The 16,919-nt window shown below is 33.3% G+C and overlaps 2 protein-coding genes across 7 annotated transcripts in view; one reads left to right on the plus strand and one right to left on the minus strand.

Annotated features, from left to right (window-relative positions):
• FGF7 (fibroblast growth factor 7) overlaps nucleotides 1-12,586 on the minus strand; it is a 61,617-nt gene extending 49,031 nt beyond the window's left edge. The window contains exons 1-2 of the mRNA XM_003928875.2: nucleotides 12,303-12,586; nucleotides 11,160-11,711 (exon numbers count right to left, since the gene is read on the minus strand). Coding sequence (XP_003928924.1) covers nucleotides 11,160-11,445 — 286 coding nt within the window. The 5' untranslated portion in view covers nucleotides 11,446-11,711; nucleotides 12,303-12,586. The remainder of the gene's footprint in view (nucleotides 1-11,159; nucleotides 11,712-12,302) is intronic.
• The window catches only part of FAM227B (family with sequence similarity 227 member B), a 349,113-nt gene that overhangs the window by 153,493 nt on the left and 178,701 nt on the right, over nucleotides 1-16,919 (plus strand). The gene's annotated exons all lie outside the window — the stretch shown is intronic.

The following is a 16,919-nucleotide window of genomic DNA, read 5'->3' on the forward strand; positions in this document are numbered from 1 at the left end:
CATGAAGTAACAGTGTAATTGCAAGCTTACAGCATGGAGGTATTTTGAGAACTAATCAGAATGGAATAAAGTACTCTGTACCAATTTCAATATTGGCATATGTATTTTTAAAGAGTTAACATCATTTTAATTATATACTTACGTGTAGTCACTCAATAAAAGTGTTCCCAGTTGTACATTGTAAGATTTTGCATAGACTAAATTAGAAGATTTATGGCAACAGTAACAAATTTACTTCTATACAGCGCAGTGATTTTTGTGGTAATATTAATTTGAATACCTAATAAAATACTAAATAGTACTTCAAAACATCATAAATTTTAAATTACAACTTAACACTATAATATGTAGATTTATGCTCATTTTCTTTGGGCGATCTATTATTATTCAATATCTGGCCATCTTCCAGCCAGTTAAGAGAAAATTCAAAGACCAAATTTGGCCAGAATCTTTTCAAAGCTGAAAGCACTTTTGTGTGCCTGTTAAACATCCAACATCATTTAATAACACATTATTTATACAAGAATGGAGGTGAGCCTAATTTTGCAGAAACAAAGGCACATCAGTAGTTTATGAAAGTAGCAATCTTCCTAACTTAGAGGGCATAAAACTATGCACAGCTGCTTGACTACTGAATGTCTTGATTACATAGTTGGAACAGGTGATCCTACGCACGTGGTAGTAAAATAACGTCTTATGTTAAAGAATGTTGTACATAACCTTCATAATTTTTTCTTTCCATGCCAAACATATGACTCAGAATTATTATTTTTCTCACATGTTAGAAACTATTAGGAGAAAAAAAACTCCATAAAGATAACATAGATTTTACAGTGATTATTTGTCAACAGCTGACATAGACAGGTTACACTTATGATCAAAGATTGAAAAGGCATTAAAAAATGAAAAATACGCAGTTATTCAGAAAAAATATATTATTCCAAATGAATTGTGCCTTCAAAATTTCCTTTTAAAGGAAAGACATACAAAACTTGGAGAAATTTGGTTACCTCTTTTTTTATTAATTCAACAAGTAATCGTTGATTAGACAAATTCACAGTCTATGTTTTTAGAGAATTTTAGTTGCTGTTAGTTATGTTTTTAATAAACATAACAATCATTCAAAGCATGCAGATTAATAACGAGTAAATGATATTAAAAAAAAGTTTTACCTTGGTGAATTTAACATTGATACTTGAAAAGTCATTAAATCACTTTTCATTTCTCAGTCTTGCAGTACTCTTACTACAAAACATCTACAAAAAGCATTTCCTCTGAGTATAATACATCTGTCCTCTATCTTTTGTCTTATTCATCCTTCAGGTCATTTCCTGTCAGAAAAGATTTTCATGCCGTTTTCCTTGTGTTGGGTTAGAAAACCTGCTGTGTGCTCTAAACTTACCCACTCTGACTTGGAATTCTCCCTTGACTCCCAGCTGTTAATTCTGTAAAAGCATGGACTGTATATTTGTTTACTGTTGTATCCTTAGTCTAGCAAAAGGAGGTATAAATAACTTGGTTGAATTAATTTTAAAAATAAAAAGTCACTAGGCTTTAAGATTTTGTATGATGTCTTCATTATTCATGCAAACAAAAAAAGGAAACTATGTACCCCCTAAAAGTGACCTTCCTATGAGAGCTGCCTCAGTGTGAACCAGATAAACCAGGCTTATGGTCAGAAGTACAGTTAGAGACCCCTAAGATTCCTGAAGATTAGGCTACTGGCACTAAAACAAATTGAGAGTGGATTCACCAACTTTCTGGACTGCTTTTAGTTCTTTCTTCCTATACATATGCCCTCTCCTCCCTTCAATGCTGATCACCAACTCCAGGATCAGTATTAGTAGGCAGACCCCTGTCTCAAAATTATTAGTCCACTGCTTGTTTTCTAGCATAACTTATTTAATTAGCAAAGACTTTTTCTCTTGTTGTCTCCTCTTAGTGCAGATATTCCTTAAACCAGTATCAACTGTGAATTACTAATTTTTTCCTATTTTTGACACGCATGGATTAGTTGGCAGTCAGATAGAAACAAGAATGATTGTCATGGAGGACCTCAGCTCTTTTAGAATTGGTCTTCACTATCCCCTGCCAGTCAACCTTCCAATGTCACCAGTGGTAACTGTGCCTGCTTATATAGTTGGCCTCTACAATAAACCAAATTTTTCACCAGTTCCTTTAAATCATTTAGAAAGACCTAAGTTAAATTGGTTCTGGAGGCCAATTTTTTTTTTTGATGATAGAAGTGAGAGGGATGTGAGGTATATTTCTGTTTTATTTCAGCAAGTCTTTTAACTCTTGCCCGCATTAAATTTTCGTGATAATTTAGTAACCTATTTCTTATTTACGACTAATTTTAAATGTGTAATAAATTAAAGGATAAATAGATTGACTAATCAGCAATCTTCCTCCCTTCTTTCACCCTTTCACCTCTTACATAGGGCTAAGTGCTGCTGCTTCTATCATTTGAAGATTTAAAAAAATTAAAAGTGTGATATGGTACTTGTCTTCCCAGAACTGACATTTTAGTGACAGTGCCAAATGCAAACAGAAAGAACTATAAGACAAGGCATATGTGCTGTACACAAATAGAAAAGCAATTGGAGCATAGGAAGAGAATAAGACCATTTCTGGTTGTGAATTTAAAATCTCAAATAATTGACTTCTTCAAAGGATAGGGAGATTAGTTCATTAAATTTATAGCCCTTTCATCAGATTATATTAAATTTCTAAATAGATTTTAGCCAGTAAATGAAATTTCTTTCTTTATTGAAATAATTGAAATAGCAACAACTTTTGCTCAACTACTTTTTTGAAAAGTATAAGTTTACTGTTGTAGGTACATATAGTAAGAATTTTTTGATCATGTTAGGATCCTAAAGCAGTTTTAGGTTATGGCATAAGAAATGTTTTTGGTCAGTTTATAGGTTGCCCAAGTAATAGCTATTAGGCATCATTTCTTGTTACAGGAGGGTGGTCCTATAAATCTGCTTAGAACTCAGAAAGTATTTTAAATTAGGCTTAAATTATACTGTAAATCCCTGGATTTCCATCTGGTTTATGCACAAAATACTACTCTAATAATCTGAAATCATATATAATCTCCTGACTTTGGCATATGTGCTTGGTTGGTCGTTATTAAAACATTGGTTCAGGTCAATTGCATAGTTTTTTTATTTGGTTCAAACAACTTAGTGGTGACTTTGTTTAGTTCCTGACAAAATCGAAGATAGATCCTTAGACAATAGCTCTCAATTCGAAATTTAATAAAATTTAAATGTTCTAACCAAACCAGGAACTAGGAATGGAAGTGAGGGAGATAAGTGTTATGTTGTCAAATAGGTTTGAGAAATCATGTGTACTCTTTTCCTAGAGTTTTTAAAATTCACATAAGTATAGTATAGACTCAGAGAAATTCTGCTGAAAAAAATTGTTCAATTTTGTTTAATCTAATATTTCTCAGTGGGTTAATTACAGAAGCCATGCTGCAGGAAATAGCACTAATATATTAGGGACACTAGTATTATAAAGAAACACAGTTTGGAAATACCACCTTAAGAAAATTCTGCAAGCGCTGTTTATTCTGAATTTGGTCTCAAATTTTCTTAGCCTTACCTACAGTTACATCTAAAGTTCAAATAGGCAGATAAAATGGGAAATATTACAATAGGATATAATAAATGTGGTATTTGAGGATATTGAAATATGTCTTATTTCTCTTAAGTTAATCTTAAAAATAAATTAACTTTCAGAATACTCCTGATAAATAAGCAAAGATTGTAAGAGTTTTAGGCACAAAATCAACTAATAGATTCAAACCTCCTATTTGAGTAATACCTGTAATAATCTACTATCATTTCAACTCCTCTGATTACTATCTGAAATTATTATTTCAATTTCTTGTTAAATTCAACCACCAGCATTTTAGTGGTTTTGTTTCTCCCTCTACTCTCCTATCATTCCACTATCCTCATTCTTAAGTGCATCAAGAAAATTAGTGGAGCTGTATTTTATGAGAAACCTTTGCTTTATTTTAGGTTTACAGAAGATTTAAAATCTATTAAGTTTTATATAAAGTTTTTTTTCCTTTTCTCTTTTGCTCTTTTTCCCCCTGTTCAAAAAGATATTTTCTTCTTATTTATTTTTAGATGGACACTAGCTAATGACTCTAGCAAGTACTCGTTACCACTCCAGTAGAAGAGATTACTTTCTTCTGGAGGGAAGTTAACTAAGCAAATGGAGAATCTCTAGAGCCAGTTCTCCTCAGTATACATCAAATTTTTTGCTCTGAGAATGATGTTGCCTGCCTAAAGACAGGGTTTTATCTGGGCATGGGTACTGGATAATTCTCCTCTCTCACTCCCCATCTTAATCACTTTGTCTTTATGTATTACTACACAAACCCATTCATAAACATAGTTAAGGAACTTTAATGACATTTTTGTTAGTTAGTGAATTTGATATGACTTCTCCATTAAAGACGTGCTCAGTTATAATCTCAAATGCAGATGTAAAACTTGGTCCAAAAGCAATTGAATATTCAGTGACTCTTTAACATGGTTTTCCAAATGATGTGAAAGGCAGAGGATTTTCATTTACAACATATTTGAGGGGTTAAAAGATTAGATATTGTTTAGTAAAAGTTTATGTTGAAGTCTATTTCATTTAACAAGAGTCATTTTTCTTCGTATTACTTAAGTGTACACTATTGTATGTGATATACATAAAATTTTTAAGTAGAAAAGTATTGTATTCCAGTAGTGATGTTAGGGAAGTTATTGTGCTACCAAAAATTGTCTGATACAAAGGAAGAAAGCTATGATCCTTAGAAAATAAAAAAAGCTTTGCCTTAATGTTGTGCATCATTCCAGTCTTTAAAAAAGAACAGTCCTCTAGCTTTATGTCCTTTCTCTGATCTGAATAGATCCTTGCTTTGGTTTGAATGTCCCCTCCAAAACTCATTTTGAAATTTAATTGCCATTGTGATGGTATTAAGAAATAGGACCATTAAAAGGTGATTAAGCTGAGAGGGCTTCAACCTCATGAATAGATTCATGTCATTTTTTTCAGAAGTGGGTTTGTTATCAAGAGAGTGGGTTGTTAGAGAAAATGAGTTCAGCCCTGTCTGTCTCATACTGTCTTACTCTCATATGTTCTTGCCCTTCTACCTTCCGCCATAGAATGACACAGCAAGCAGGCCCTCAGGCCCTCGCCAGATGCCAGTACCTTGATATTGGAATTCTCAGCCCCCAGAACTGTGAAGAATAAATTTCTTTTCTTTATAAATTATCCAGTCTTCAGTATTCTCTTACAACAACACAAAGCAGACTAAGCCAACCCTCTAGAATTGTGTTTACCTTCCCTTGGGTTTTCTAGTCTGGAGGTTGTCTCCTTAAATCTCTGCCTTTGAACTTTGTGAAGTGGCCATGAAAGGTAAGATCCTAATCTGGGAGCATCCGAGTTCATAGTCATAAGGTGGCTCATTTAAGTGCAGAGTAAGTTAACATTGATGCCTGTACTTCAAGTACCCTACTGTAGCACCCCTTTAAAGTGTCAGAAGACATTCAGACCTGCCTGTCATTGTGAGACTGTGGCACAAAATCTGTTCTTCCCTGCAGCTAACTCATTCACCAAAGCAGTCTTCTTAACATAGTAGCTACAGAGCTGTCATCACATGCATTTCCAGGCAAGTTCATCAAATGTTGGAGCCATTGAAATTTGTCAGATAGGTCAGATGAGCCCTGAAGAACCCTCTCAGTGCATAATTCAGAGATTTATGCCTTACCAAGCCTATTTCAAAATCCTCTAGGGTTCAAGTTAACTTTGAACCCCTCTGCAGATTCCATTCCCAAGACACCTCAGGTGGTCCAGGCTGAAATAGAATCCATGGTCTCCATAAGCAGTAGTTCACAACCTTAGCTGCACTTCAGAATCATTGGAGAACTTTAACAAATACTAATGCCTGGTCCTTCCTGCCTTTGTGAGATTCTGACTTAATTCGCCAGTAATCTAATGTGATCCCTTTAGTCCAGTGGTTCTCATTCTTGGCAGCATGTCAGAATTATCTGGGGAGCTTTTAAAATTCCTGATGCCCAGACTGTACCTCAGATCAATTTAATGAATTTTTTTGTGTGAGTGGAATCTGGCATCAGTTTTTTTTTTTTACATTCCCCAGCTGACTGTAATATTTAGCCAAGGTTGAGAAATGAAAAAAACTAGAAAAGGCAACCCCTTCAATATCTAAAAGCTGACTTCTTGCATTCTCTGTAATTCAGTTGGGTCTCTTGAATGATCTAAAACTATAGGCTAAAGAGTTTTGTACAGCTAAGTCATAAGGGTCAGTCTAGACGAGGATTTACAAAAGAGATAAGAGATGATAAAATATGCATTCATGGCAATGAATGAACTTACTGGCACTTCATAAGTGCCAGGCACATGTGATTGCCAGAAAAAAAAATTATAAAATTATAAACTAATTAAATAAAGCTAATATTTCCAAATCCGCTCCCCAGCAATTTCTCCATTCTCCGTAATTTAAAGCCCTAACAAGTTACTTAAGGGAATGCAGGTCGCCAGTTCTACAAGATTCTACCTTGTCTAAAATTTCTGGGATTTTGGTTCAACTCCATAGATATGTTCCTTATTATCTATTTTTTAAAGGCAGGGATTGGCCTTACATTGTTTTTTTTTTTTTTTCTGATAATGTGAATTACTGTTTTTTTAGCTAACTTGCTAAGAACTGTTTAGAATATAAGCAAATTTACCATCTTCATATTCAGAAGCGATGTGTGTATTTGCTAACTTCTAACAGATAGTATTGTTAAGTAGGAGCCTATCCAAAGAATTGTTGACAAATGAGTCGCTGAAGCTTTTGTGTCCAAAGTCAAATTCAGCAACGCTGTGTTTATTTGCTTTTTGCCAATTGTTAGGCCATATCCCATCACAGTCTAACAGTCCAAAAGAGAATATTGCCAAATCATTGGCCAGTTTTCAGAAGGACTAACCCTTTTCTAGCTATGGAAGTAACAATGCTTAATTATAACCAAGTGAGGCAATTTATGACAAGGAGTTCTTCTTTAAAGGAGTAGATGATATTAACTATTATTGGGAAGAGCACAACCTTTTAGCAATTGGATTGCAAAAGCAAGAAATTATCCTAAGGTTCTGTCTTCCACATCTGTTTCTCAAGGCGATCACTGGGTGCCCAATGCACTGCTGCTATCTCTCACTCGGCACCTCAGTACTCAGCTTAAACAGCAGTGTTATTTCTGCTAGGTGCAGAATGATAGTCTCTGTCTGCTCTTGGACTGCCTAGTGCAACAGTTACCTAAATTCACCCTCTGGTCTTGTCCCCATGGGGAGAGCTCTGACAACAAAGGGGAAGTACTGACCATTCATTTCGTCCTTTCATGATGTTCTCAATGCTCTTCCTCCACAGAGAAAATGAATATTTACTGCATTTTTAATGTGCACTTTGGAGGGACATTTTATTCTTTTATTATTATTATGTTTTTAAGGTTAGGTACCAGTTCATCACCTGGAAATCTACTGTTAGGCTAAATGTGAAGCCACCAGAGACGCAAGTGAAGAGGAGAGACTTTCTGCCTCCTGGGTAACAGTAGTACACAATCCTTATGACCAGTTCTCTAGTAACAACTTCTGTCCCCTTTAGAGTTAGAGATGTAGTCCAGTATTGCTTGGCCTCTCATGAATTTCCCTATCTTCATAGTTCTTATTTATATGTCTACTAATACAAGTCATTTCTATTGGGTTCCTTGGTGTACTCTTCCTGTAATGTATTCATTCTAATCTAAAATGTTTCACAAAAAGCACAGCAATTGAGGTAGGACTAAAGGAAGTGACAACCTCACAATCCAGGATACCTTAAGTAATTTTTAAAAATTCTCTAAAGCTATGAGACATGAACAGTTACATCCACTTCCCCATCACTCCCTTTTATTTCTCCATGCCCTCCATCCATTTGCCCCAGCCCAAAACGTTCTAAAAGCAGAATTACACATCCATATATTTTACTTCTCCTGCTAGCTCCAATCCATATTTCCTAGTTAAAAACCACATTCCTGTGTGAAAGCTGTGCTTCTGCTAGTGAAGTGAGTAGTCTTCTGAAGCCTATTGATTGACAGTCTCAGGTCAGTTCTCTTTCATTCAAAAAACAGTCATGAGAAAAGATTGGGGTAATCAAAAGAACAATTTCTTATGGTAATCAAAAGAACAATTATATTTTCCATAGCTGACATCTTACTTTTCATGTAAAACTTTATCTTCCAAGACATTAAAATCTATATCAACTTAAAAGACCTTCAAAGAAAGGTGATTAACAACCTGTTGAAAAAATTTAAGGCATCAAAACATTGAAAATGAAATTCTAAGTTTGATTCTGATCTTCACCGCTTTCTGAATCCTGCTGCATTTCATTCTAGTAGGCAATCCAATTACATTTTACTCTCATTTTAATGAAAATAGGAAGGAAACATTCTTTTGTTCATTTATTTGTTCATTCATTCAGTTAATGATTGATGAATGTAAACAATCTTTCATTTTTATAATTTCAAGTTTCTATTCTTGTTATTTTAAACAAATTCTGACATTTTCTTTGTACCTGGATTTCCTAATATAGCAGCTTCAACTTTACATGTCACTTAGCACATTTAGGTATGGGCAATCACTCTTAAAATTATTATTGTAAGGCTACCCTTCAAATAATAGGAAATGGCTATCAGAATTTTCTCCTAACATGTTATTTTCCATATATTCTTCACTGTAGCATTTCCCTCTGTACCTAAGGACTGCCTATAGAAAAAAAATGTGCCTTATACTCTTTTTAACTTTCGAGAAATCTTACTGACTCCTTCTTCAGTAAGATAGCCACAAAACTTGACAATAATTTTAGAGTTTGCTTAAAGGATTCTGATGAAAGTTTCTCTTTCCAGGATAATTCACGGTATTAAGGAAGTATATCATATATACAGCCTATAGAAAAGCTTATAGAAGTGAAAATTATTTACACATTGCATATATTGTCTTTTTAGTACATTCGTATTGTGACATTCTAATTATAACAACACAGGGCAACTTTCTTTTATTCTGTTGTCCTATAGAATTAGTGTTAGAGGAGATGGTTTACAAAATTGGCTTTAGGATTACTCAAAGTTAGCACTAAATTGTGTTTCAAACTATAAAATAATTTTAGCATTTTATGTCTACTACTTGAGTTTCATTGTTTCAAGAAATCTTAATACAAACAAAATAAAATTTACATATATGAATGAACTTCAATTGGAGATATTGTTGATCCTAAATAATTATGCATACCATTCATTTTCACTGGATTTTACATCTACTTTTTAATTTTTTCATTACTTGGTAAAAGAATTGAAAAGGAACTAGTCAGAATGTAGAATCCCACAGGGCTTGGGTTTGGTAACCTTGTTACTACAATTTAAATTAGTTGCAATGATTCATCCTACCACTTTCATCTCATTCATTGTTTGAGATAATTATGCAATGGATATTTAGGTTTCTTTATATTTATGAAATATATTCTGTGGTTTAAAATAGAATATAAGAACTGGAATGTATCTTGGAAATCATCTGTACCTATCCCATATTTTACAGATGAAAAAAACTGAGTGTCAGAAAAACTAAGAAATCGTCCCCAAATCATTCACTGACAGGAATTTGACCCATGTGTCATAATTTTTACCTGGGCTCTGTCCTGTCCACTAGGTTTTATTATCCATGATAAATCTGAGTAACTTTTGAATAAATTGATTATACGCCAAATTCTGTTGCTCATGTAGAAGTAGATATCAAAAAAAAAATTCTCCAAATAGTCATTCCTTAGATAAACTTTAGTATAATCAGAATGATTTTCCAGGACTAACATGATACCTTTATGAATCTCAGTAATAATGATAAATAATAATAATAAAATCATAACTGTCAATTCATTAAAATGGCCTTAACATTTCCATATCAATTATGGTTAAAAAGAAGGTCCTCTCATTTTCATATTGGAAACATAATTCTCTGAAATTCCCATTTATTGGTTGATTAGTGTGGAACCCTAAAAGTCATTCAGTAAACAGGCATCAAAAATTTGAAGTAATTGCTGCAAGCCTGGCACTGTGATTTGTACATGTTTACACCAGTATCCCAATGCATTCTTCTTCAAATGACTTTAACACAATTAATATAAAATGATATATTAATAATAATGTTGTCTGAGTGCTAGTAATGTAAACAATTTATTTTTGCTAAGCATTTTAAATTCTTAATTTATGTGTTGAGGTGTGTATTTTATTCCATTAAATTTAATACTAACTGAAGTTCGTTATTAATCATAATCATTAAATGAAAAACACAACCCTGATATTTCAACATAAGAATAACTGATTCCTGGGGAAAATATAAGGCTTTTAAATTGAAAATCATGTAATTAACATCTCTTTCAGCTCACTTTTTTTCACCCCTCACATTTACGTTTTTCTTAAGGTAGCATAGAACTTTTATGTCATAGAAGATTTCACTAAAGAAAATGTTAGGAGGAATCTGTTTTTCTGCCTAAGTTGATAATTAATCAATCTAATAAAAATTCATTACAACTTAAACGAATAAGGATACCACAGATTTCGTTCTATTTTGTCATTATATGCAATTGCAAATAATGCATTTCTTAGCACACATTAAGTATTTTACAACATGAAAATATTATTCCAAAGAAAATCAAATTAATAAAAATTAATTTCCTACTCTTTAAACTAGTGATAATCAGCTTTTAGTGATAATTTATAAAGTTCTAAATTAGAGCTCCTAATGAGTTTTGCTAGACAGTATTAAGTCACATTTTGGTGTGAATAATATTATTTACATTTTGCTTAACTTATGAGCATTTTGAGTACAAGAAGTATATGTTTTCAAATTGGCCTGGATTATCAGGTCCAACTATAATATAAGTAGATTTGCCCTGTTCCAAGAGATATTTTTAGAAGCATAGTTCAATTTAGAGAAATTAGATGATATTTTATTTAATTTTTTTCCAAGAAGTAAAAAAAAAGCTGAGAAAACACATCACCTGAAAATTGATCCATTAACAGATTGCCAAGGTCATAAGCCATACTTAAAATAAAATTACTTACTGTAATTGTTCTTCATCTCTTGAGTCCCTTTTACTTTGCCTCTTTTATCAATCCTCAGATACCACTGTGTTCGACAGAAGAGTCTTCTCACTCTTATATCCCCTCCTTCCATGTAATCATAACTTCTTGTGTGTCGCTCAGGGCTGGAACAGTTCACATTTGTAGCCATTTGCTCTGGAGTCATGTCATTGCAAGCTAAAGATATAGTACCCACTAGACAGATAACATGAAAGCATGATCTGTAGAGCAAAGTTGGCAGGATCCATGTCAGTATCCATTTGTGCATTATAGAGTAGTGCTTCGGGTGTTCATGAATAACATAATGAAAATTAAATCTTGAGTTGATTGTTACTCCTAGGTCATTGACCTCTTCCTATCTATGAATTGTAGATTGATTTAAGAAAAAGTAGTTGCTCTTTCCAAATTGTTAGCCTTATCCTTTTAGTTACTGATAACAATACAGGATTCTTCCTTAATAACTCTGTTGATATATTCTTATAAAAACAGTTCGTAGTCAGTTCAGTGGCTGTGACGCTGTTTGCTACTTGACTTCTGTTTGCAATGAGAGATTAAGAATAGGGAGGGGAGGAGAGAGGAAGATAATTGTATGTATAAATTTTAGTGGGTAAGAAGTAGTATAATATACAGTATAGGTTATACTTTGAAGATACATTTAAAACAGCCTTCTCAGAGGATGTCAAAATCTTTACCACTTTATGTGTAGATTTATGAAATTTATGCATGAGTAGAGATAAAACAGAATATGACTGTACCATTCATTTCAATTGCTATTTTGTGAGAAACATACTGCACTGAGAACTATTTTTTTAAATTAAGCTTTTATAATTACTACTAACAAAGTATAAGTGCTTTCTCCCTAGACTTCTGTATTATATGCTTTTACATTTGTGGTTAATCAATTATTTTCTCCTGAACTGCCCAGGTTTTTCAAGTTAAATGTCAAGATTGCTCTGGAGAACTTCAACCTTATCTTTATGTTCTACAGCATAATTACTATAGATATTTACATGGCTCAAAAATCTTGTAACTTTACTTTCCTGCTCAGTACTAAAAATCAGAGAAAGATACAAACTTTTAGAAAACATTTAGCATTGTTTTTAAAGACAAATAACAGTAACTTACTTGTTTTGTTGATAACAGCTGGATATGTAAGAATTCCATGTCTGTTGTCTGCCTTATGCAACTTGAGCCTTTCTACTGTAGCTACAAACTATTTCTCAGCTGAAAAATTCTCCAGAAGAATCATAATTGTTTCCATAAATCAACAGGCAGAAGGATTTTCTCTCTGTGTGTGAGCGCGTGTGTGCTTGTGTGTGTGTATGTGTGTGTGTGTGTGTGTGTGTGTGTGTGGAGTCTTTTATTCAGGGCTTTTCGATAAATACCTTTGCTGACCTCATTGGAAGCAATTAAAACTTAGCCAGTGAGCTGTTGAATACAAAGCGAGAATAAAAGGAGGCTTGTATAATACTGAATGGTCATGAGAGGGAGCTATGAACATGCTTATGCTTAAATCTACAAGTGGGTACCTACTTTGTAGAAACAGATCTCTAGTTATGAAGGAGTTAGAAGGAGAAAGGGATTTTTTAAACCTTCTCTGCAGTATAGCAGTTGTATTATACTTTGAAAATTATTCCTTTGAACATATATATAGGGTTTTTTGATACTTGGAAAATCTTTTCCATAACTTTATGATGCATGCATTTCTTCAATTACTTCTTTGTGCTCAGAATGTTAGAACAAAACTAATATGTATTAACTAACATATGAGTGCCTTAAAGCACTGTGTAGATAAGTTGAGTATTACCACATCATACAGAGACAATTCACTGAATATGAATATGAGTATAATTTTTATGTCTTATATTCCTAGGCTGAAAGTGAGAAGATCTAGGTTCTTATCTGAGTTGTTGTTCCAGAGTCTTAGCTGCTACATTTGTAAAAATTGGTGTATTAGTCTAATGACTCTATGATGCTTCATAGTTTTATAATTCTGTGATCTGTGACTTTTACTCACTGCTAATATAAGAAACAGGACACCTATTTTAAAAAACTGTTATTCTTAAAAATTAAAAATGAGGAAATGGTTTCACTTTGGTAATCAATGTTTGATTTTTGCCTTCGTAAGAACATTGGAACAGTACATGTTAATTTAGAGGTGGAATTATAAGATCTATTGCTAAGGTAAATAAGAGAAAGCTATTTTACTTTCCAGCATGAGTTCTCTCCTTTACTTCTTGTTCTAGTATGTATGAGATAGTGCTCATGGAATAATTGTGTTATCTATCTAAATCAGTATTGAGGAAGTATATTAAAATTATCTTTTTCATGTTGTATACCCCTTCTCTCTCTCTCTGTCTCTCTCTCTCGCGCTCTCGCTCTCTCTCTCACGCACTCTTCTGTACTTGAAATGCACTACTTTACCACCAGGTGGTGCATGTAGACCAAATAGGAAAAGGAAATTAAATCTACTCAACTGGATTATAGTTTATGTGATTTCTCTTTGTATCTGTGCCTTTAGGAAACAGAATCAAGAGCACAGAATGGTTCAGATGTACCCAGCTACTCTTTATATACCAAATGTTGAATGTTCTACATTTATTAATGCAAAGGAGGACAGACTCTTTGATAATTGTATCTGTTGAAAGCTAGAAGGCTGAAAATATTCTATCATGTATCCTCTAAAAAGAGAAAGAGAAGGAGGAAAGAAAATATAATATTCTGAATCACACTTCACTAGTTTGGGAGGTAACAATAATCAGCAGGGTCAGAATTCCTAGGACTTGGATATTGCTTCTAAAGAAATAAAAGTTAGCAATAGTAAGTTTACAATGTAGAGATATTCAAGAGCTACTAAATTCATTTGTTCCATACTGACCCCCTGGATTTTAAACCAAGAAATCAGTAAGTTAGACGCCAACATTTGCTAACTAAATGCTAAATACTTAAATAAAACAAATGGGTAGTTTGTTAGAAAAGAGTGCTTAGTGCCTCCTTAATATCTGCTATATAGGATTAACTGTAAAATGAAAACAAAAGAATAAAACTGTGATCTATGCACTTAAAGTACATTAGATGCTATTACACTCTAATTGGAAATATGATCCCAGTAATATTAATGGGATCTCAGTAAGGGAACTGTATCAGTGGTTTAAATTCTTTGATTGTTATTTCTCTTGTTGGAAGTTAATTAATTTAGATGGGCCCACAATTCATTAGGACCACAGCTATAATGGAGAACCAAATTTAGATTTCACTGTGCCTTTACTATGCTTATGCTTCAAAAGGAATTCTCCAGGAACTAAGAATAACTTTAGGTATCTCTAGATGGGGTAACCCTCCGGATTTTTTAAAGTTATGTGTTTGCAACCATTTGTTGCTCTTGTTTTAATGGACCTGTAGTGATAAACTAAGCACAGAAATACTTTGAACCATTGTCTTTCTTTTGTTATTTGTAGATGGAATTTTCTTTTTTTTAACACACCATTGCTGGCTTGAAAGAATTTACTGGCCTGGCATGGTGGCTCACGCCTGTAATCCCAGCATTTTGGGAGGCCAAGGCAGATGGATCACTTAAGGTCAGGAGTTTGAGACCAGCCTGGCCAACATGATGAAACCCCATCTCTGCTAAAAATACAAAAGTTAGCTGGGAGTAGTGGTGAGTGCCTGTAATTTCATCTCCTCGAGGGGCTGAGGCAGAAGAATCACTTCAACCCAGGAGGTGGAGGTTGCAATGAGCCAAGATCGTCCCACTGTACCACAGCCTGGACAACAGAGACTCCATCTCAGAAAAAAAAAAAAAAAAAAAAAAAAGAATTAACTTTATTTTTAATTGGAAATACCTACATCTCATGAGTTTTAAATTTTTAAAACAAAAGATTATTGCATATATTCCCAAATATTGGCGTTTTAAAATGTGCTTTGCAAGTAAAGGTTTGCACCAGTAATTCTTGAAAAGGAAACAATGCCTAATACTTGGATAGTTTATTTGGGTATAATATATTAAATGAATAGAGAGAATCAATTTCAGTAAGAATTGTGAAAGAAGGCAGTCGTTAAAGTAATAATTAGCCACCTAACTTTGCTTAAACAAACTCCGTTATATTCTTTATTTATGTAAAGATAAATGAGAGAAAATAACTTTTGTTTCATGAATTTTATGTTTTGATAATTAGTTTTAAAACTTTGCCTCATTCAGAATCATGTATAATATAATCAGTAGAAGGGAACATCATTAAATATTTTCATTACTTTGCATTCTTACATCTTATTCTGTTCCATATCATCTGAGTTTTCTTTCTTCCCCAAAATATAGATAATTATTTTTATTAGTTTTTTGTGTATCTTTTTACAGTTTCCTTATGCTTATACAGGCAAACTGAATACATATTTGTATGTGTATAAAAAAAAAGATATCCAATATCAAGAAGATATTGGAAAGGAAAGGTTAAGGGGAAAAAGTCAAATATGCTTCCTGACTAGGGTAAAACATGAATCCCTTTCATATATATTACACACACACACACACACATACACACACACACATTATTTTTTACTATTTCCATTTTTATGCAAAAGGTAGCATGCGATATGCATTGTTTTGCACATTGGTTTTTTTACTTAGAAAAAAAAAACAAAAAAATTTTCTATCTCAGTATTTAGGAAGCTTCCTCAAATTTTTGTTGTTTTTATAGGTACATGGTATTTCGCTGAATGGTACATCACAATGTATTTGAGCAACCCCCTATTGAGGAACATTTGATTTTTGGTACTTTTCTATTACCAAAAAATGCTGTAATGAATAAAGACATAAAATATGTCATTTACACTATGAAAATAAATCTGTAGGATCAATTTCAAGAAGTAGACTGACTGCCTGAGCCAAAAGCATAAAAATATTTTATTATTTTGATAGATATTGCTAACTTATCCTCCACAGAGGTCGTGCTAGTTCTATAATCCCACCAGCAGTACCTAACAATACCCATTTGTTTAAAAAAAATTATTGTCAAAACATTTGGAGTTTTGTTAATCTGACAAGTGAAAATGGTATTAAATTGTAGTTATCCTTTTCAATTCTATTCTTATGAGACAAGGTAACCATCATGGACAAGTACTACAAAAAAAGGTACATAGAGCCATGATTATCTATACTAAGTGGCAATACGTAAGCTTTCCCTACAAAAATTCCGGTAAAGCTACAATTTTACAGCATGGAGGTAACCAGGTAAAAAGGTACTGTACAAACAACAACAACAACAACAACAACAACAACAACAACAACAACAACAACCTGTCCTTTCAACAGTGAAACACAGGTTTGGTCCTAGTAGAGAGAATGAGAAGGGACTGTGGTACCTAAAGAGGTTGAAGAGGCAGGCAGGATCTCTGTGTGCTTTATTAAGGCATATGATCTGTATTCCAAGAGCAATGGGAAGCTCTTATAGTATGGTAAGCAGAAGAGTGATTTGATCAGAATTGCATTCTGCCTCTGTTCTGGTCAAAAGTTAATTCCTATTGGCAGAGTGAGCTTATGAAATGTTAAATTCTGTTAGTTTATTCAATTTTTTCGGTTTTTCATATTTTCAAAAAGATACTGGAAAGGAAACGTTGAGGGGAAAAAGTCCTATATGCTTCCTAACAGGATAAAACATGAATCCCTTTCAAAAGGTCATGCCAAGTGCCCTGAAAATAAAGGAAGCAATAGAGTGCCTTAAGAAGCAGCACAGGGAAATTATTATT

Source organism: Saimiri boliviensis, chromosome 2 (assembly GCF_048565385.1).
Source record: "Saimiri boliviensis isolate mSaiBol1 chromosome 2, mSaiBol1.pri, whole genome shotgun sequence".
NCBI classification, from domain to species: Eukaryota; Metazoa; Chordata; class Mammalia; order Primates; family Cebidae; genus Saimiri; species Saimiri boliviensis.